The 22,362-nt window shown below is 33.0% G+C and overlaps 1 protein-coding gene across 1 annotated transcript; it reads left to right on the forward strand.

Moving 5' to 3' along the window:
- The first annotated feature begins 6,839 nt into the window (after nucleotides 1-6,839).
- On the forward strand, nucleotides 6,840-15,106 carry LOC133196602 (uncharacterized). The gene is made up of 6 exons (XM_061332467.1): nucleotides 6,840-6,989; nucleotides 7,151-7,200; nucleotides 8,322-8,444; nucleotides 11,379-11,496; nucleotides 13,910-13,950; nucleotides 14,846-15,106. Exons 1-6 carry the CDS (start codon nucleotides 6,904-6,906, stop codon nucleotides 15,019-15,021), a joined length of 594 nt encoding a protein of 197 aa, XP_061188451.1. The 5' UTR covers nucleotides 6,840-6,903; the 3' UTR covers nucleotides 15,022-15,106.
- The last annotated feature ends 7,256 nt before the right edge of the window (nucleotides 15,107-22,362 follow it).

Consider the following 22,362-nt stretch of genomic DNA (forward strand, 5'->3'; position numbering starts at 1 on the left):
TTCTTATGGCAAATATTTTTATAGAAAAATATTGAGCACAAATTTGCTCAGATTAAGTCATTTTATATAATGTGTAGAATGGTACCGTCGTTGTAATATCTGAATACTGCACCTGAGCGAGTTTGCGCTCTGTAAATAATCGTCGAAACTGGACAAAGTGTGTGTATTTTGTCCTCTTTTTCAAAGAAGTTACGTCAAAATCCCATTAGTTTTGACGTCACCCAAATATAATTTAATTCTGATTGTAAAAAGTTACTTGCATTTAATTGGATAGAAATTTTGTACAATTTGAACTCATTTTTAAGAATAATCATCATATTTACGTACACTAAGTAAAAAAAAATAAAAAATTATATGGAATTTATACCGTATAAATTGGAAGCTATGAAATTTATTCCTTAGATAAATGCCAGTTATTTGTTTCTAATCCATTATGTATCTTGTTTATCTTTTTTTTAAACAAATGTATATGCAATTGTTCACTTTTTAAGAATACTAGTAAGCCTTTACCGAATAGTTCTCTACTAAAACTTCCTTTTACACAGAGAAAATATTTCATGGAAAATATAAATGCCAAGCAAATACCAAAATCACGTAGTCAGCACAAATGCAAAGGTCTGCTCTCTTGAATAAAAAACTAAACGCTATGTTTCATGCTTTTCAGTATGAAAGTCTATTAGGATCAATCTATAGAGAAAAAAATTAAAAGGCGTTATAACGCCTTTCGAAAAGACACATTATTACGCCTTTTCAAAAGGCATTATTAAGTCTTTTTAAAAAGGCTTTATTACGCCTCATCATAAGGCGTTATAACTTTTTTCCTAAAGGCGTTATTACGCTTTTCCAAAAGGCGTTAGTATGCCTCTTCAAAAGGCGTCATTACGCCTTTTCAAAAGGCGTCATTATGCCCTTTTAAGAGCCATTATTATGTTTTTGACTGGCCCGTGCTTTTGAAGGGGTGGGGAGGGCAGTCTCCCAAAAAATTGACAATCGAACAACAATCAAGAAACACCCCCCCCCCCTGAAAAAAAAACAACCTAAACTCTAGGGGGATCTTTTTCTAACTTTTCTGGAAAACTTTTTAAATGTAATAATTTGCCAGAGTTTAACCATAGTGCAACAAAATGTTCAGGGACCAAGCAGCCAATAAATGAATTTTTATATCTAGACTATTCTCCAAAAAAGTGGAATGGGGGCCCCCCCTCCTCCTCGCACTCGTGCTACCGGCTGTTTTAAAAGATATTTATCGTAAAATGGAAAGGTGTTATTTTATATTAATAAATATTTGAAAGATTGAATCAAAACCCATCTTTATTTATGCAATATTTAAAAGTATTTTGTATATTCCTGCACATCTCGCAGACAACTGTTTGCATGCCTATTAAAAGAATTCAAAGTCAACACTATGCTTGTGAAAATCCATGATATAGGCAGATGCAGCTTGGGGCTTTGCTGTCTATGTATTAAAAATGCATGTCAAATTTGAAAATATTTTCTCTCCTCTTGGAAAGAGCAGGCAAACTATTTGCAGGGGTATAATGAGCAATTAGCCTTCACTTCAACCAAATTTGTGAAATCTATGACGCTTGGTAGAGATGTCTGGCATCAGAGAAGGACTAAGTTTGTTTAACATTGAAAACATATAGCGCATTTAAAAATCTTTTTACCTGGAAATCTAATTACAATATGTTTACATTATTTTTTGAGAAATTAGCCCTATATTTAATTGTGATGTTCATGTCCCGTGGGTAAGATTTCATCCCCCGAGGTTGGCTAAATTAGTCATGTATTGAAAATAAAAGGCGTAATAACGCCTTTTGGATAAGCGTAATAAAGCCTTTTGAAAAGGCGTAATAAGGCCTTTTGAAAGGCGTAAAGACGCCTTTTGAAAAGGCGTAATAACACTTTTAGAAAGGCTTAATAATGTCTTTTAAAAAGGCGTATTAACGCCTTTTTTGCGTTATTACGCCTTATCAAAAGGTAAATTTGAAATTGAGGAGTAAGCATCCCCCTGTGTTCATTGTCATGATCGAACAGACGGGAAAATCTGTAGACGATTCAGTGTGAAAATAAGGACCTAACATGTACAATTTGTATGAAAAAGATCAGTCAACATTTAACTCAATGATCGATTGTACTTGCTGACAAGGTCATTGTATCAACCATAGAATTTGCTAAATGTTGACTTTATACGAGGATGTTGATATCCTCTTTTCATCAACTTATGTTAGTACGTAGAGCATGCTCTTGCAAATCGAATCAACTGGGAGACATAAACTCCATATGTAGGTGATAATAGTATAAGGAATATCGATATTAAAAAATAAGGTCATGCCAATGTCGTAATGTTTTTCCTCGACATCAAGAATCAAAATATACTACTGTCAGTCAATATAAACCGGTAGTCTTGTAGTTCTCAAGATTAGATGCTTATCTTTTTGCATAAAAAGATAATACCACGTACAGAGGGTTAATCAGATGATACTACCAAACTGTGTTCTTAGTATCATCTGAGTAATCCTCTGATAAACTTGCAAAGGCCTTTAGACAAGTAGGTATTAGATTCCTCTATTTTTCATAATATGCTTCGTACATTTAAATGTTTCTTAAATTGCTGAAGGATGCTTAATGCCATTTTTTACAGTGAAAATGATAAAGCAGTTTACTCGTCCCACCTCACATTCAGAATTACAATCACAGAAGAATTTTCTACCTCTTTATTTCACAACAGTTTACATTTTGTTCTTTGCATCTTTACAATTTGTTCTTTGCATGATTGGCCAGTCACAGAACGATTTTTTTCATACATATTTTGAGAAAACGCCTACTTACATCGAAACCATATACATGGGCGCAGACATTTTGGATACCCAAAGTTGTGCAGAGAAGAAAATGCTACAGGGCACATATTGGTCATTTAAAGATGTTATGTATTTCACAACTGAAATAAAGGTGATAGAATTCTCGTATTAAGACTTAGGCTTCTTTGAGATAGGAATTATAAGTAAAAAATTAAAGAGAGGGATGTACTTCGGTTAGAGGTTTTAATTTGATGCTGAACGCACCTACTTGAAAACTGATGGAATGTGAAGTGAAAGTGCCGACGTTTTTCATACAAATTGTTAGGCCATTATTAAACACTGAATTGTCGACGGATTTTTCCGTTATTTCCCGATCCTGACAAGGAGCACACGGCAGGTGTGACCGGTCGGCAGGGGATGCTCCCTCCTCCATGGCACCTGATCCCACCTCTGATGTTTGGAGATCCGTGTTTGCTCTGCTTCTATTTTGAATTGTTTGATGGACTTTTTGAGCCTGAATATTGTTCGTTATCTTCATATATTTCATGAATCTGTTACATGGTCTCAGCTTTGTATGGAAGTCTATGGGTAATCATTTGGTGGTGTTTGTCCTATATTTTTATATATTTTTTGTTAAATTTTCCATTTAAGCAGCTGTCATACTATGACATAGAGCACAATGTATGCCGACGTATGAAAAATCTAACGAACACGCAGGCCTAGTTTGAATGTACTAAGGCTATAAGTTAACATGTTATGTGCACGCAGAGGTAAGTTGGTATAAGTTGTCGTTCACTGAATGCGCTTCATAATTTTGTGATTTTTTTTTTTTGTAAATTTTTATCGCATGCTGCTGACATGTTAGTCATAAGTCAAATGTAGGCAACAATAATTTTATGCATAATCTGAAAGACATTATGCATACGCTAAAGGAAAGTTATTCATGGGTTAACAATATGCTGTAAATTCATTCCGTGCATTTGCTTTACACTTTTCATTTGTCGCTAAAGAGGCTTTCTTATAGCATCAGCGTATGCCAGCGTGTTGATAACATAAGCCTGTATAAGTGGTTTAAAATGTTTAAGTGTGACAGGTTTCTGACATTTTTCCGAACAAGCCAAGTGAAGCCAATTACTCATTCCCAAATACAGTTAAACTTTACATATGAATGTCAAATAGAACCAATATTTAAGTAATGTATCTTACTTAGACGGTTGTTTACATACATTCTGATTCTTTCAAGGGCGGAAAAACACGACAATTCCAAGCATAAACAAATAAAACTCAAATTCATCCATTACAAGGGGAAAGTTATATGCTTAAACTACTTTAAAAAAATACCTAGAGCTCTGAAAAACGGATATATGAACCAAATTAGGGGATCACAGTCATGATTGATTGATTGTATGATGTTTTACATCCCATTTTAGAATTTTCACTCGTATAGAGACGCTTTAATTTAGACCGTTACTCAGCACTTACGGCCATTGAAAAGTGAGGGTTTTCTTTATCGTGCCAAAGTCAACAGTGACATGGGGCCTCGGTTTTAAGGTCTCATTCAAAATACTTTCACTTCAAATTGTCAAGCACTTGGCGAAGAGACCGCTGCCACTATTTTTATCGACTTAGATCAGTCGCGGCCGGGGTTTGGCGCCAAGATTTTCCGGTCAGGAAGCAAGCGCTCTGCTGACCGAGCTATCGTGACGGTCTAATCACTTACATGTATTGTTGTAAAATTTAATAGCTTCGCTGTTTATAAAGCGTAAACTGTGCCAACCAAGGTAATAAAATCAACTTTTCTTTTCAAATTCATACTGACAATTTTTATCTCAAACCAATTTATGCTCTTAATTTTTAGCTCTACTAGTCAGAGACCAGAAGAGCTTATGCGATAGTAAAGTGTCCGTCGTCCGTCCTTCTGTCTGTCTAGCTGTCTGTCTGTCTGTAAACAATTTTTCAAAACGCTACTCCTCCTACAGTTTTGATCTGATTTCAACATAACTTGGCACATAGGTAGACTACACTAAGATACATAATTCTGTGTATCGGTTTTGATTTCAATGAACGATGTTGCCATGGTTACTAAAAATAAAGATATTTGGGAAATACTTTCAAAATGCTTCTCCTCCTACAGTTTTGGTCTGATATCAATATAACTAGGCACACAAGTAGACTTTACTAAGATATAAAATTTTATATATCGGTTTACGATTTCAATGAACGGTGTCGCCATGGTTACTAAAAATAGAAATTTCTGTGAAAAAATTGTTTTAAAAGACTACTCCTCCTACAGTTTTGATCTGATTTCAGTATAACTTAACTCACAAGTAGACTACATGAAGATACATAATTCTATTTATCGGTTTTTGATTTCAATAAACGGTGTTGCCATGTTGCTAAAAATAAGAATTTCTGTGAAATACTTTCAGAACACTACTCCTCCTACAGTTTTGATCCGATTTCAGTATAACTTAACACACAAGTAGATTACATGAAGATACATAATTCTCCTACAGTTTTTATCTGATGTCAATATAACTTGACACACAAGGAGACTACACTAAGATACATAACTCTTTATATCGGTTTTTGATTTTGATGAACGGGGTTGCCATGGTTACTAAAAATAGAAATTTCCTTGAAATATTTTCAAAATGCTTCTCCTCCTACAGTTTTGGTCCGATTTCAGTTTAACTTGGCACACAATTGCAAGTAGACTACACTAAGATACATAATTCTCTCTATCAATTTGGGATTTTGATGGACATTGTTGCCATGGTTACTAAAAATAGAAATTTTCTTGAGATACTTTCAAACCGCGACTCCTCCTACACTTTTTGTCTGATTTCAGTATAACTTGACATACAAGAAGACTACACTGAGATGCATAATTGTCGTTATTGTTTTTTGATTTTGTTGAATGATGTTGCCATGGTAACTTAAATCGAAATTTCTGTAAAATTGTTTTAAAAGACTACTCCTCCTACAGTTTTAGTCTGATTGTAATAAATCTTGCAACAAAATGAGACTAAACCAAGGATCATTATTCTATTTATTCCTGTTGCAAAGTTTCAAGTCCAAGTGCTACTTTTATCTTCCTTTATAAGTACAAGCAGTAGAGCTACAGTCTCTTCAGAGACTTCTGGTTATCAGTAACTACACAACCAATCTTTCTGAAACTTTATAGTATCGCTCATTGCATCGTGTCAAAGTGATAACCGCAAAATAAATAAATAAAAACATGAAAAAAAATAAACGGAAGCAGTTGGGCAAAGTTTATCGCTGTAGACATGGAAAAAATGAATAATTTTAAGAGTTTTAATTCTATTTTCTTTCAGGAAGATAAGTTGCTTCGACGTGAGCATTGTCTATTGATATTGTTCATGCAAATATTCTTGTAAAATACTGTCCCAATTTTGCACGTACTTGCTTATTCTCTTTTCAGTTCAAATATTGCAGCAGTGGGGTCGGCTCTGTGATTACATGTTATAGTTGTTTGAAAAGCAGATTTTCTAGTTTTTAAAATCTGGCAATTTTGAAGGATATAAAAAAAATAAAAAGATTTGACTGTTCATATATTTTTGCCTGTGATACAAATTTGCAATATAGATTTTGGTTTGCAAGTTCATTCATTTATTTTAATCTATTTTATAAATTGTCTTAGCATTTTATCTGCATAAACTTATGGTCAAAATAATTTTTTTTTTTCTAGGGTGAATAAAGTTTTTGTATGGTATGTCATTTAAGCTTATTGCCCTAACAAGCAGTCTGGAACAGAAATTATATCAAACATTATTTACGTTAGAAGTCATCAAAATTTGATTTAACTTTCATATATATGATTTAAAATTAAGGGGAAAACACACTGAGAATAGGTATCCATTCATTTATTGATTTATAGAAACATCTTTCAATAGACATTTTATTACATCCCAATACTATTTCACTAACACAAACGCTTTCCCTTTTAGTTTAAGAGTGCATGTACGTTTTAGATTGTTTGAAGAATACAACCCGGAAACTTTTAAAGAATTAGGAAATGGTGATTAAGCTATTGAAAGTTTGGAGGAATTCACAACGTCCTTCTCTGTAGCATCAACAAATGTTGAAAAAAGTTCCACATACGTTAGTATTTTTACAGTTTGTATGTCTTATTAGAACACAAAATGAAGGAGTTTGTGAATCAGAGTAAGTATATTATTTAGCTTTTGATTTTAGTAACATTTTTAATCTAGCTAATTGCGAGTGAGAATTTTATTAAAGGCCTCATTGTTATTAAAATTTAATGTACAGTTTAAATGTAAAACGCAATAAATTTTAATTTTCATTTATTGCTTCATTTTTCTTAGACCCCTGAGATGTTGCACTGACTACAAACAAGTCAAAAACAAATGCATTGGTATGTATACTATTAGAATAAATTATGAACGACGAATATGGAATATTTTTCTTCCTAGCCAAAATACTGTTAAAACTTTTAATATAGCATCCACAATTAAAAGGGGTATTCTAACAAATAACGCTATATACAAAAGTAAACTCTTGCTGGTAGACATTCCATAGGAGAAGAAGAAACCATTCTATTACTGGGCAGCGGTGGTATATTTATTAATTTGATATGAAATCATCAAAATTCTCATCCTTGTCAGAGACTTGGGGATAAAAAGGATTTAAACTTTAAAACAGAAAAGAGGAACATTTCTCTAAAATTTTAAGCTCTTACTTCTTTTAATGGCTAGACTGGGAGAAGACAATTACATGAGATCAGATAAGTAGGATTCTTTAAAACTCTTTTCGAGAGCAAATTGGCAATTATAATATAAATTGATATGAAAGTATCTACATTTATATGATAATACACTTTTATTAACCTCAAAAGGATTTTTTTTAATTATCAAAATCATATTATCCATGGACTTGGAAGCAATATCTTATGCATTATTCGAAATATATGGACCACACGTCAAAAGACTAAATCTTGTTAGTCCTGTTTTTAGGCATAAATACCAAATATAAGGATAAAGATTGTCAATATTATCTACTTAAGTTGATAATAATTATGACACATTACGGGCGCGGATCCAGCCGACTTGAGGCCCCCAGTGGGTCCAGGGCGAAACCCTGGAAAAGACCAGGGGCGAAGCTCCAGAAGCTCCTGGATTCTAGAGATTTTGTAGGATGATGAGGTCTACCGAGTAAACATTTTTACATTTTCTCGACTCAACTATAATTTACGCTAATTTTGACAGTTTAGTGGGAAGGGGGGGGGGCGGGGGGCGCCTCCCTTAAATCCGCCACTGCATTAAAATGAAATGAAATATGCCTACATGTAAAGTATATATTTGCTTTTACTTAATCATTCAAATAGATGCATTAAACTATAAGATATGTCTTTCTGTCCCCATAACGTCAGGGCTCCTGAGTCTTCTCTTTTTTCTCGGGCATGAGGGAACTCAGGACCCCTGATGTTGTGAGGGTTATGCTCTCCCTGATACTGGTTTCCTTATGTTGTCATTTCAGCCTGCAATGGTAGTTATGGAGTTCACTGTTCTCGACACTGTCCAGGTGGTTTTTGTGGTTATAAATGCCTGACAAGATGTGATTGTGATGACTGTAATAGTTATAACTGTACATGTCCTGTTGGTAAGTTAAGGATTCTTACCTCATTTCCGAAAGCCGATTATATCTTATATACATTAGTTTCAAAAAGTTAAAGATGTGGATGACCTATATTAAGTTAACCAAAACGCACCCAAATACTCAAAGAATATAAAAAATATTAACAAGCCATAAATTTGACACTATCAAAGTAATTCAAAACGCTAATATCTAGCGCAAAGAGCCTAAAAGACTTACATTTAAGAAAAGAGGAAATTCAAACTGAAATCTAGCATTTTTTTTGTGTGCATCCTCCCAGAATTCTTTGGCAACCACAAATCCATGCAATAATGGCGAATATACATGTATCAGACCTAGTTAATTACTAGTTGTCGTGAAGAGTTCTTGCAGAGAGCGTTAAACACCCAATTTTACGTTAACGCCCCCAAAATCTACCTGGTTCAAGATCAATAATATACCGCCTGTCAATCATAAATAAAACAATAGCTACTGATCTGATTGACAGGCCAGCTACTTGTGCTACCTGACATTCTGAGATTGGATGTTTCGATAGCAATTACCTCACCACGCTACAACCTCTTTTATGTGCCCCGCTTGATTTGTCGCTTGGGTCCACAGAAACTCAATTCGCCGTCTTCTGGGATCAATATAGCGACCCCCCCCCCCCAATAAAATGAATCAACAAAATGGAATCAAAATAATTGAAAGAAGATAATACGACACTGATGGCATGAATTAAGTTTGAAAACTACGAAGATTCCTTTATCACAAGTTTTTATCTGTTAAATGCAGATGTTTTATATAAATCGTAAAAAAATTACAAATAGTACACATACATGTATTACGTAAATATTGTTTTTCGTGTAGAATAGATTGTTGTTTATTTTTAAATTGCACTATCTTTGAATGGCATTTATTTTTATTTAAGAAATTTGGATCACAAAAATTTTCAATAATTCTTCATAATGTAGTGGAAAAAATATCAAAATCATAGTTCGAATTTTCTCTAAATTCCTTATTCGTAAATGAACATCATGGGCACCAGTATCGACCAGGGAAATTAATAATTTCTAGATTGTTAATGTACTCAAGAGAAATAAAACTTCTTTTCAATATTTACACGTACAGTATACCTTGTAATTATTTTTTAATGACAATTAAAAAATCATTGATACGATTGCTTTGTAGCTTACACTCGAGATTTTTTTAATAATGTTTTTTAAAAGGATATTTCTTTATACATGATATTTTTTTTTTATAAAAAATATCGATGAAAATGTTGAGATTATCAATTTTATGCAAAAGTAATATTTGGTTTCACCACTGTTTCACTGAGAATTAGACAAGAAACGTGTGTAATGTTGACAATGATCACCATAAAGACTTCCTGTATAATGCAATGTGTATATGAATTTTTGGCATCTTGAGTATTAGGGCACTCCAGGTAAATAACATCTGTACTAATTAGACCACTCCCTCTTCCCAGGTAGCCGTACGGTAAAAATATAGGGTCTTTAAGGAAACACAAATTTAATTACGTCTACTCTACAATGCTTTTCGTTTTAAGATAGTACTTTTTAGACTAAATATATGTAGAAATGCAACTTACACTGACGTCACAGTCTAGACGATCTCATGCAATTTGAAGTTTGAAGAGGCGGATCAAAAATTATATTTGAAAGCTTTGAAAGGTTTTTATGGCATACAAGTGCGCTGTCGCCCATTAAAACTTATTAGATGAAAATAATTGTCTTCGAATATATTGTAAAGGACGACATTTTTTTAGAAGTCAGTAACATCAAAATGTACAACTTCTCTACATTTCCATTCCTAATAAGATGAATTAAAAACTAGGCTTATTTGATATAATAGTCAACTGTTTCTTCAGTAAAAGTGGAACTCGAAAATGTTCATGATTGCACGTCATTAAAATTTCTTTGTTGAAATCGCTTTTTCTACACTCAAGTACCCTGGAGTTGATATTGAAAAGATGCTGGAGTTCCTCTTTGAAAACATTTATGTAGTCTTTGGATCTTATAAGAAACTGTTTGAATTGTAGTGGGTACTAATTGTTCTCCTTTATTAGCCGACTTGATTCAATATCCCCACGAAGCAGAATTTATTCAAAAACTTCAACATGAGAAGAAAAAAAAAATCACTTTCTAAGATCTTCAACTCGACATTCAGATATATTGACGACGTTTTGTCAATCAACAATAGTTATTAGCATTCATATGTCGACTCGATATATCCCAGTGAACTCGAAATAAAAGACTCCATAGAGTTTGCCACATCTCTTTCTTGTTGATGTTTTGCAGACTATATACAATAAAGGCCAAGTAACAACTAAATTGTACAGCAAACTAGATGACTTCAGCTTTTCCTTCGTCAAATTTCCTTATTTATTAGTACTTCAATACTCCAATATTAGCTGCATATGTTGTTTATGTCTCCCAACTTATTCGAACTCAAAAGCCTGTTCTTAGAAGTATCAGTTTTTTAAACCGCGACAGGCTACAGACAGATAACTTAATGTTATAGTGATTTCAACAAATTAGTGTAAAGTCAGCATTTTATAAATCATATGGTCGTCATAATTACCTTGATAGCAAATATAACCTACCATTTTGTTATATTTTGACAGACTTTTTTCCATACCAATGTTAGGTCTTTGTTTTTATGCTAAATTTGATTACGGAATATTCCGTTTACACGATCAATACATAGGCCCCACGGTGGGTGTGACCTGTCTTCAAGGGATGCTTTCTTTTCCCAAGCTCCCGATCCCACCTCTAGAATTTCCAAAGGTTCTTATTTTATGCCCAGTTTTCAGATTAGTATTGGGGTTTTTTTAAATATATTTTTTAAAGATCGATCACTATTCGTTATCTTCACTTTTTTTCACAAAAAGTAAATTTAACTTTTAAGGTTTTACATACTTGTAATACTCTGTTACAGATACGTCATCCAGTGAAATTCTCCAACATGACGTTTTACCAGTGCTGTTTGCAATGCTTTTTACTGTCTTTGTGGTTTCTTTGATGATTCTGGTATTTCTCCTCTTCAAACGCTATCGGTGAGGACAGGTTTTTTTCTGTCGATGTGAAGTTCCTTTTTCACGGTCATTTTAGCTCTACTGGTAATACTTATGCATTGGTAAGGTGTCCGTCGTCCATCCGTCTGTCTGTCTGTACACTTTTTCAAAACGATACATGTACTCCTCCTACAGTTTAGAATGCTGACTGACGTTTTTCATACTAATTGTCAGGCCATTACTTAAACACTGAATTGTCTACGAATTTTTCCATTTACCCGATAAAAACAGTGAGCACACGACGGGTGGACCGGTCGACAGGGGAAGCTTACTCCTCCAAGAAACCTGATTCCACCTCTGATGCGCTTTAAGTGCCCCGTGTTGCTCTGCCCCCGATTCATATCGTGTCAATGGACTTTTGAGCTTGATTACTGTTCGTTATCTACAAGGGTCGTTCAATTAATAATGCAATAGGTCATCTTAAAGTAAGAAAAGTGCGTAATACATATTCTAAACATTTTCAATCCCTCAAAACATTCCCTATCACCCTTTACACTTGTCTTAAGTCTTTGTATCTATGACCAGAAAACCCCAGCATACCCATCTTTAGGGATACCCCAAAAACACTGATGAATGTCACGTTCCATGACGTATCTGATATTGTATAATCTTCCTTTGATTGTTTTCACGCATTTGTAGAATAAAGAGATCTCACAAGATCTATGGGGGATGGCAAAGCTCTGTAAACTTTCTTTTCTTCGGAATTTCATTTATTTTTCTGTGCTTATTTGCAAGAAAATTACCCTGGGGCTGTATTTGGACTTCCTTTAAAGGAAATCTGTAACAGTTTATCTTTCCTCATTGCAATTTGAACATAAAAGTTACCATTGATGGTCCTTCCTTTGGGTGTATCTACATGTTTTACTGGTCCTCTTGAAAAAAATAAAGGCAAACATACCTGGAGCCCTTGTTTCTCTTTACAAAATAATAAGAACAATAGCTTTTTCTTTCATTCCACATTTTATTATTGATCTTCTTTTAGGCTATAAAAACTGCAGCCATGTTTCGTCATCCATCACGCAAATTTAACAAATCTTCTATTTTGTTAAAATATTTGTTTTTAAGCAGACCGTTGACAAATTTAATGCTTATTTTTCTCTTAGGCAATTTTAAGAAAATAAGGCATATATCTGATAGAAATATTATTATATTCATTTCCGTTGCCAGAATTCTATAAAATGTTATGACGATGAAATGCTTAGTGTTCTAGCAATGTCTTTGGATGTAAATCTGACATTTCCAGATATCATGTTGCACACTGCATCGATATTTTTGGTGTCTCTACAAATTTCAATCGACTAGTTTGACTTTTATATTCTAACTCTCATTTTTTTTACTTTTGAATTTCTGAATCAATCTGAAAACTATACAGTGTTAAAGACTATTCTTTCCACGAATAAAAATCACATATTTCATCCTTTATCAATAAGACTCGGTACTCAAGAAGACGACAACGATGCATGATTTTGTTTTTCGGTTTTTGATTTCAACAAACGATGTTGCAATGGTTTACAAAAATAGAAATTTAATTGAATTTTTTAAACGCTACCCCTCCTTAAGTTGTGGTTTAATTTAGTTAGACTTGGTACACAAATGGTGTATACTTAGATACATCATTCTGTATACTGGTTTTTGATTTCAACAAACTGTGTCTTGCCATGGTTATTAAAAAGATTTTTTTGAAATTCTTTCAAAAGCTATTCCTTTTACAGTTTTGGTCTTATTTAAATAAGACGTGGTACAAAAGAAGACTATTATAATATATATAATTCTATAAAAAGTATCATAAAACGGTGTTGCCATGATTGCTAAAAACAGCAATGTCTTAGAAATCTTTCAAATTTACTTCTACAGGTTTGGTTCATTTTCATTAAGACTCATTTTACAAGTAGAGTATACTAAGATTTTCGACAAACGGTGTTGCCGTGGTTTCTAGATATAGAAATGTTTTCGAATATGTTTAAGTACTTCTCCTCCTTCAGTTTTTTGTCTGGTTAGAATTTTTCACAATAGACTACACTAAGATGCATCTATCTTTATTATTAGTGCACACCGGTAGAGCTACAATCACCTCAGAGGCTTTTGGTTTTTTAAATATCTTAAATGATATCATATTGGATTTTTTTATCATATATTATATTTATATTTCTATTTATATAAATATAATATTATATATTATATCTATCATTATATATTATAGTCTTTGCACTCGCTTTTTATGGGTTTTTTTTCTAAGTCTATGCCTATAAGAATTGACCTCATCTAAAGGATATATCTACATGTATATAAAAAAGCTTTTATGACTCATATAATGCAAGAACATACTTTCCATATCTTATTTACATGATAGAAGTACTAGATTCAACATGTAAATCAATTGTTTTCTGTACAATAGGGGACTTATTTCTAAAGAGCCAGAGACGACTCTTAATAAAAGTATGTATGCAAAATTAACATAAATTTTTCAACTGTTGAAGGGATTTTGAGTAATTGTGTAAGTTATCTTAAAGGTGCTTAGACACAGGTTTGAACTTAATATTTTCTCAAATTTTCTGGATAATATCACGACTTATATATTGCAATAGCATTTCACATTAAAATATAACTAAAAACTTATTTTATCTGGAAATTATTGGAACTACGAACTCCGGGACGCGTTTGATTAACACATCTTTGCACATACACAAATTTTTAACTTTATCCTTAATATTTAAGAAAAGAAGCGATTTTGTTATGTATTAATGAAAAATATTACATCTATAATCTAGAAAACTCAGAGTAGATATGTTCGAAAGCAAAACCAACTCACCAGTATTGTCAGTCCGTGCTCTGTGATGTGTACAGAGTTTAACAAATTGAACACACCCGTGAAACCTAAACTGTTTTTGTAAACTGGGCACGAGCTCTGTTATTGTTAATGTATACAATTCACCGGGTGTGTTCAATTGTTAAACTCTGCACACACCACTGAGCACGAACTTACAATACTGTGAGTGGGTTTTGCTTTCGAACATTTCTACTCTGAATTTTCTGGGTTATAGTTTTAATATTTTTCATTAATACACAACAAAATTGCCACTTTTCTTAAGTATTAAGAATAAAATTAAAATATGTGAAAGCGCAAGATGTGTCAATCCAACGCGTCCAGAAATTCAAAGTTTTAATAACTTCGAGATGAAATAAGATTTTTATGATATTTTACTATGAAATGTTATTGCAACATATAAGTCATGAAATTATACAGAAAATTTGAGAAAATATTAACTTCAAATCTGTGTCCAAGCACCTTTAAATACCTTTGATGACATCTTTTCAAACTATTTCTTTTCAGCCAAATCTGTGAAGAAAATGGTTACTGAGGACATGATTGCCGAGGAGAATATTAATTACAACACAGTCAGGGAATCACAAATGATTTTAGATCCTGTCGTTAGAACACAACTTGTTATTTATGAATGTAATAGGGATCAAGATAATACATATAATGTTCTGCATGAAAACAATTGATTAAGATGATATGTATTTGAAAATAGAACAAAAAAGGTACAGTTCAAAAGACAATAAATACAGCATAATATATAAAATACATCATCATGACAGTTTACTTGTTTACAACATTAATTTTGATCTTCACTATCAAAAAATACTATAGCTAACTATAGTTTATAATATATAACTATAGTTTACTATTGTATAAAAGTTTTCACTGTAGTAAATCGAAGTTTTTACTAATGTAAATTTAAGTAATTATTTCTATAATGTGTGTAATTAAAGAGATATAGGCCCTTAATCTTAGAAAAAAATATCTAAGTAAAATTTCAGGATAAATCCAAGTATTTATTTAGTTAACTGTAGTTTACTGTAGTGAATTTTTGTTAGGGTTGCAACAGAAGAACTTCTTTTATTGTAGGAAATTTTTGTTAGGGTTGGTTCATAAAAACTTCATGTTTAATTGTAAAGCTTTAATAATCTAAGTTCAATGCTGTTGTGATACGAACAAGGGTGTAAAAATGTGTTTCCAAAGCGTTAAAAATAACCACAGAGGTAAATGAATATTATGATCTGAGCAATTCGGTTTGGTTTGTATTATGAGTTGTGGTATCAGGTTAGGTTCTTATTCAACTTTTTTTTAACTTTGAACCGTCTATTTCTTAAGTTATTTACCACATTTATGTTGTACAAAACCTACAGAAAAATAAATTCCTCTGCCTGATGAAAAAAGATGAATCTAAGTACAAAACGGGATGTACACATGAACGTTTAGTTATTAAAAATGTCTAGTGCAAGAATATTGATGTCATATAAAATATTTTCCATTGCTTGTCTGCAAATGTGCATATTCATTTCACGAAAACTTCATTAAAAACTTCTCATATCTATATGAACATAATGCACTATTCACAAAATACACCAAATAACATTTAAAGTAAAGAGCAAAAAATTTCATGCATTTCCCTCTTTGTTTGTTACATGTGATTCCCTTTTCGTACTAAATATAATTTAACAACCGACCTAGGGATGTAATCCTATTATAAGGAAGAAGATCTGCATATTTATAGAAGTACCAGGAAAACATAGATGTCCAATGTTATATGTTTTGATGGGACTAATAGGAAACTATTTACGTAAAACATCCAAAATTGCAAACAGTGGAAAGAAACAATTATACAGCTGTTTAAAATTGTCAAAAAGAGGAAAATAGAAACCCAATCTCGTTCCAGGAAAAAAGATGGAATAAAGTTTTGGAAATGACCTATATCTTTGAAATCCTCTTTATTCCTAACCTTCTAGCAGACAAACTATTTACACGATTATAAAAGAGCTTATAGCTTTCTTCCCAATCTCTTAGGATGCAGCGATACAGGCCAAGTGTATGTATTAGTACTTTGGAATACTCCATATTTGTAATCTTCTTTATTCGTATAAAACGTACAGTGAAAAAAATTTCAAGATTATAATAAACAAAAGCACCTATCAAAAAGTGAAGATTATGATCTTTAGGTGCGAGGTTAAGGTTCAAGACTGGGCTGAAGCATGTGCAAAAAATGCATTATATCTTTGAACGTCTTAATGCAGTACTAGCTGATAAGTAGCATATTTTTATTACTATGAATATGAGTAAGCCCTTTAATTAAGAACTTTATGATCTTTTAGGAACCGGTTTAGAGCTGCAAGATGCAGTTACTTTAGTTCTGTTTGAAATATCTTCTACTTAAGATCTTTTGAATATACTTTTTGCATAGTTATGATGAACAATCAACTCTTTATCATATGTGTTAGACTTTTCTTTTTGTGGTCATGAATTTTTTATGAAACAAAAGTCTTTTGTCAGAAAAAGCAGATTCTGAAATTTACAGATTTGTATTATTAGTCAATGCACTGTAAAACACACTGTATGTAAGAAAGAATTCGAAGTATTTTGAATCAAACATTTAATAAATTCTCACCTTGAAAGTATTTTAAAGCGTGTGTTTTTGGATACAACGAGTTTGAGATCTACGAGTATACTAGTATTCTAGTATCAAATATAAATGTTAATACAAAGATAAATCATTATTCAGTCTTTTTTGCTCTGAAGTTATGACTTGACTTAGTTACATATTAGTAACTAATCAAACGATACATTTTATTACTCGTATTATTATTATTTTTGTTATTATTTACTAACAATTCTTTTCTTATACTTGAAATATTGAGATAGTGAACATTAATTAAGCTCAAAGGTCTGAACCACTACAAATCGGGGGCAGAGCAAATCCTCTAAAACCTCAGAGGTGGGATCAGGTGCCACAGAGGAGTAAGAGTCCCCTGTTGACTGGCCACTCCGGCCATATGCTGCTTGTCATGATCGGGCAAACGGAAAAATCCGTAGACAATTCAGTGCTTAAATAATGGCCTAACAAATAGTATGAGAAACATCAGTCAGAAATTGATTTAATGATAGATTATATTTGCTGACAAGGTCCCTGTATCGACAATAGAACGTGCGAAATTATGACTTGTCACAAGTAATGTGATATGCGAAAAGATCATTTCTTTGGCATCTTTTCTCCCAAAGAGTTCAGCAATGAACAATTACAAATCCACAAACAGTTGGAACTTCACATTTTATAACCCCTCTGATTCTTTGACCTCCGCGGAGAGTTCAAATGGTTAACCATGCTTAAATCACAATTGGAGATCATGTAACTGTTTTGTTTCACTTGAACTAGTTCAAAAGTTTAGTTAAATGACCACAGAAGCTACAGAAACATACCCTAGTGTCTAATCAGTGGACAATTGCCTAACAAATTAATTAAAAAGACACTATCAATTTATTAAAAAAAAAAAATCTTCAAAATAGACTGTAAAAAATTATTTTTATTTAATATCTATTATCTTGCATAATTTCAATAATCTAAGTTCTTCAACTGAGAACATTTGTTCATTTCGCTCTTTTGTAAAAAATGTTCAATTTTTTGTATAAATATGATAAAAAAATCCTCAGGCTTCAAGAATAATTTCAGATCATAAAGATATGTGAAGATAACGAACATAAATCATGTTGATAAATCCACTCAAACGATACGAATTGCAAGGAGAGAAAACACACACCCGTAAAACAGACGTTGTATCAGGTGACATCCGCTTTGTTCTTCTCGTCATGAATGAGTTAAGGGAGAAATCCATAGTCTGTGTGAAATATATGGAGATAACGAACAGTATTCAAGCTCAAAAGTCCATCAAACAATACAAAATAGGAGCAGAGCAAACACGGACCTCCAAACATCAGAGGTGGGATCAGGTGCCATGGAGGAGTGAGCATCCCCTGCCGGCCGGTCACACCCACCGTGTGCTCCTTGTCATGATCGGGAAATAACGGAAAAATCCGTCGACAATTCAGTGTGTAAATAATGGCCTAAAAATTAGTATGAAAAACGTCTGTCAGCATTTGACTTATTGATAAATTGTTCTTGTTGACAAGGTCATTGTATCGACCATAGAACTTACGAAATGATGATTTTAAACGAGACAGCTGATATTCTTGTTTCATCAACTTGTTTGTCAATAATTTACTTGTTTTTAGGTCACCTGAGTCACTCAGGTGACCTATTGCTATCCGTTTTTGTCCGTCGTCGTGCGTCGTCCGTCGTGCGTTAATTTCTGAACATTTTCAACTTCTTCTCTAGAACCGCTCAACCAATTTCAACCAATTTTTGCATATAGCATCTTTGGGTGAAGGGGAATAAGAATTGTGAATTTCATGGTCCCTGCCCCCCTGGGGCCCCAGGGATGGGGTTAAAACCAACAAAATCAATCTTTAAAAATCTTCTTTACTCCTGGACAACAAGCAGTCAAACTGTTGGTATGATTGTAATATGCATTAAGCCCTCTACCAAAATTGTGAAATTCATGGCCGCAGGGTCAGGGGTTCTGGTGCTAGGGCGGGGCTATATAGATCATATACTGAAAGTGCAATATTTCTTTGAAAATCTTCCTCTCTTCTCCTGGGTATTATTTAAACAAACTAAGTGCATGGTTATGACAAGGAATGATGCCTTTTCCAAAATTGTGAAATTCATGGCCCCTGGGTCAGGGGTTCTGGTGTGGGGCGGGGTTCTATTGATTATATAGTGAAAATGTATTAATTCTTTGAAAATCTTCTTCTCTGCTCCTGGGTATTATTTAAACAAACTTAATGCATGATAATGGTGCACAAGGATGATTTTTCCAAAATGTGAAATTCATGGCCCCTGGGTCAGGGGTTCTGGTGTTAGGGTGGGGCTCTATTGATTATATATAATGAAAATGCATTAATTCTTTGAAAATCTTCTTCTCTGCTCCTGGGTATTATTTAAACAAACTAAGTGCATAGTAATGGTGCAGAAGGATGCTTTTTCCAAAATTTTGAAATTCTTGGCCTAAGGGTCAGGAGTTCTGGTGCTAGGGCGGGTCTATATAGATCATATAGTGAAAGTGAATTATTTCTTTGAAAATCTTCTTCTCTGCTCCTGGGTATTATTGAAACATATTGAATACATAGTTATGATAAGCAAGGGTGACTCTACCAAAATTGTGAAATTCATGGCACAAAGGTCAGGGGTTCAGGGGTTCTGGTGCTGGGGGGTTGGGGGTTGGCTCTATTGATAATATAATGAATCTGTAGTAAAAATGCATTATTTCTTTGAAAACCTTCAAGTGTTCTGGTCCTGGCCAGGGCTCTATTAATTTGTATTCAACTGAGAGGAGTTATTCCCCTTTGCCATTTACTTTTGATAATTAATCACTGTAAATAATGTACTTGAAAGGTTAATTGAATAGGAGAATTATGCAAGATTTTTTTTGTATAATACGAAAAGTACCTTTATAGTTTAAATGATCAGGTAGACTTGTAAGTAATAGATAAATAAAAATGAGACAAAAATAACTTGTCTTATTCAATGTTCATTAAAGACCAAGAGACTCTAATGTAAGAGATTTCATCAAGGAATTAAAATAATACAGAATCACTGATAATTTGTTAATATACTGTATGGTGATAGTAATAAATGGGGAACAGATTAGAACCTAATTGATGAACTGTTAATGAACACTAGACTAATTATTTTGTTGATCCTGATCATCCTATTTTTCTTGCTTTTGGGGAACAAAGCTTCACCTTTCAGTTCATTTTATACTCTATGGATCCTCTAAATTGTTGTATTATACTCAGGTGACCGTTAAGGCCCTTGGGCCTCTTGTTAGAAATTGTACATGCTCTTGCGTAATGGATCAACTGAGAGATATATACCCCGTATACAGGTGATGAAGGTATATTACTGCATAAGTAAGGGAAGTTGACGATTGAAAAGTTGAAGTCATTACTCTTATCATAAAGCTTGGTTGTTAGATTACAAATAACGTCTTTTTTAAACAAAATATCCAAAAATGAAACAGATGTGTCAGACTCTGTAGTATCTTTTATCTCAAGCTCACCGGGATATATCGTATTGACATAAGAATGGAAATAGCCATTGTTAATTGACAATACGTATCTAAATGTCGAGTTGAAGGCCACAGCAAGTGTTTTCCTCTTTTCACGTATAAGATTTTGGACAAATTCTGCTTCATATGAATACAAAAAAAAGGTCTGCTAATAAGGGGGCGCAATTGGTACCCATGGGAATTCCAATAGATTGTTGGAAGACCTGGTCTCCAAAAACCACATAGATATTGTCAATCAGAAACTCAAGCATCTTTTTAATGTCAAGTTCAGAGTACTTGTGTGTACAATCAGAATGTTTTTGAACAAAATAATTTTTCAAATGATGACAAAGTAAGTAAATTTACGAGTTCCATTTTTATTGAAAAAGCAGCTGTCAATGATATCAAAAAGCCTGGACTTTAATTTATCGTGGGGAATGGTTGTGTATAAAGTTGAAAAGTCGTAAGTTTTTAACACACATTCTCTGTAAGCACCAACAAATTTACTATAGGGCTTGGAAACGACATGTCTCGGATTTTGTTGAAATTTGCACCACAGGTGTGTTTTGGTACAAAACTAGCAAATATGGTGTCGGAAGTTCCACACGTGCACTTGGTTGCCATGGAGACGGATTCATAGAATTTGGCCATTTTTGACCCTTTTTGACCAAATGAAAACTTGAAAATTGAGGAAATGTAAACGAATATTTATCAGTATCTAATACACTCAAACAAAAATCATTGGATCATATGATAACGTGAACTTTTAAGGTACACAGGGCATATAATCATTTATTCTAGAAATATTCCCACTCTAAGAAAAAGGTCATACAAACTGACATGGTTCCTGAAAATGTGAAAAATGGAAAATTTAGTATTTTTTGAGATCTTTAAGGCTAAATAAGAAAAATTGTCCGTGGAAAATTTTCAAATCTTATATGTGTTTTTATACTTGAGAATTAGTAGTGTCATCACATGAAAAAATATCAGTGGGCTTTTAATGCTATTTTTAGTAACATGTATCTATAAATAGATATGTATTGGTAAACTGTAAAAAATCAAATTTTGGCAAAGTTTTAGATGTCATTGCTGGAAAATTAGGAAGCATATTGCAAAATTTAAGATGTTAATGACAGTAGCTGGACACCACTAGCTGGAGTGGACAATGGTTGAGAGGGATTCCCATTTCTATTTATAGTATCAAGCACCTAAATATAGATATGTGTCTGAAAATTAGGAGAAATGACAGTTTTATGCTAATTGGAAGCTTAATAGAAAAAGTATTAACAAATATAAAGCTTTCTACAATATGCCTTCAAAAGGAACAAGTGTTTGTACAATAATTGATACAATCTTGAGGATGGACTCTTATTTCTCTTTATAGCAACAATGGTCTAAAAATAGATTCCTTGAATTATCGAGAAAATGTAGATTCTTTCAATTTTTCAGGCAATGTTGGATGGAAAAAATGCAGACTAACTGTTATAAACTTAGTGTGACTGACAAGTACTAGAAACCATTTACTGACGTACACACTATCTGAAGGGGGTTCCCTTTTCTATTTATAGCAACAAACACCCAAAAATAGAAACATCTCAGCATATGAGGAAAAATGACAATTTTCCACCAGTTGTAAGCTTCATTGAAAAAGTATTTACAAAATATACTGCTGTCTACAATATGTCATGAACAAGAACATTTGGGCAATTAATAATTGACACAATATTGAAGATGGACTCTCTTTTCTTTTTATAGCAACAGTGGTCTAAAAATAGATGCAGTGAGTTATTTAGGAAATATAAATTCTTGCACTATTTCATACAATTATGAATTGAAAATTTGAATACTTTCTACTATAAACATAATGTGACTGATAAGTACTAGAAACCAATGACTGAAATGCAA

This window comes from Saccostrea echinata, unplaced genomic scaffold, assembly GCF_033153115.1.
Source record: "Saccostrea echinata isolate AGI-Se365-2 ecotype Australia unplaced genomic scaffold, CSIRO_AGI_Sech_v1 ptg000030l, whole genome shotgun sequence".
In the NCBI taxonomy this organism is placed as follows: domain Eukaryota; kingdom Metazoa; phylum Mollusca; class Bivalvia; order Ostreida; family Ostreidae; genus Saccostrea; species Saccostrea echinata.

Bases quoted from the DNA above. Each gene is read 5' to 3' on its own strand.
- LOC133196602 (XM_061332467.1), top strand. From the start codon at position 6,904: ATGTTGAAAAAAGTTCCACATACGTTAGTATTTTTACAGTTTGTATGT. The intron at 6,990-7,150 runs GTAAGTATATTA...CATTTTTCTTAG, and splicing joins GAAGGAGTTTGTGAATCAGA to ACCCCTGAGATGTTGCACTG. The intron at 13,951-14,845 runs GTATGTATGCAA...ATTTCTTTTCAG, and splicing joins AGAGACGACTCTTAATAAAA to CCAAATCTGTGAAGAAAATG.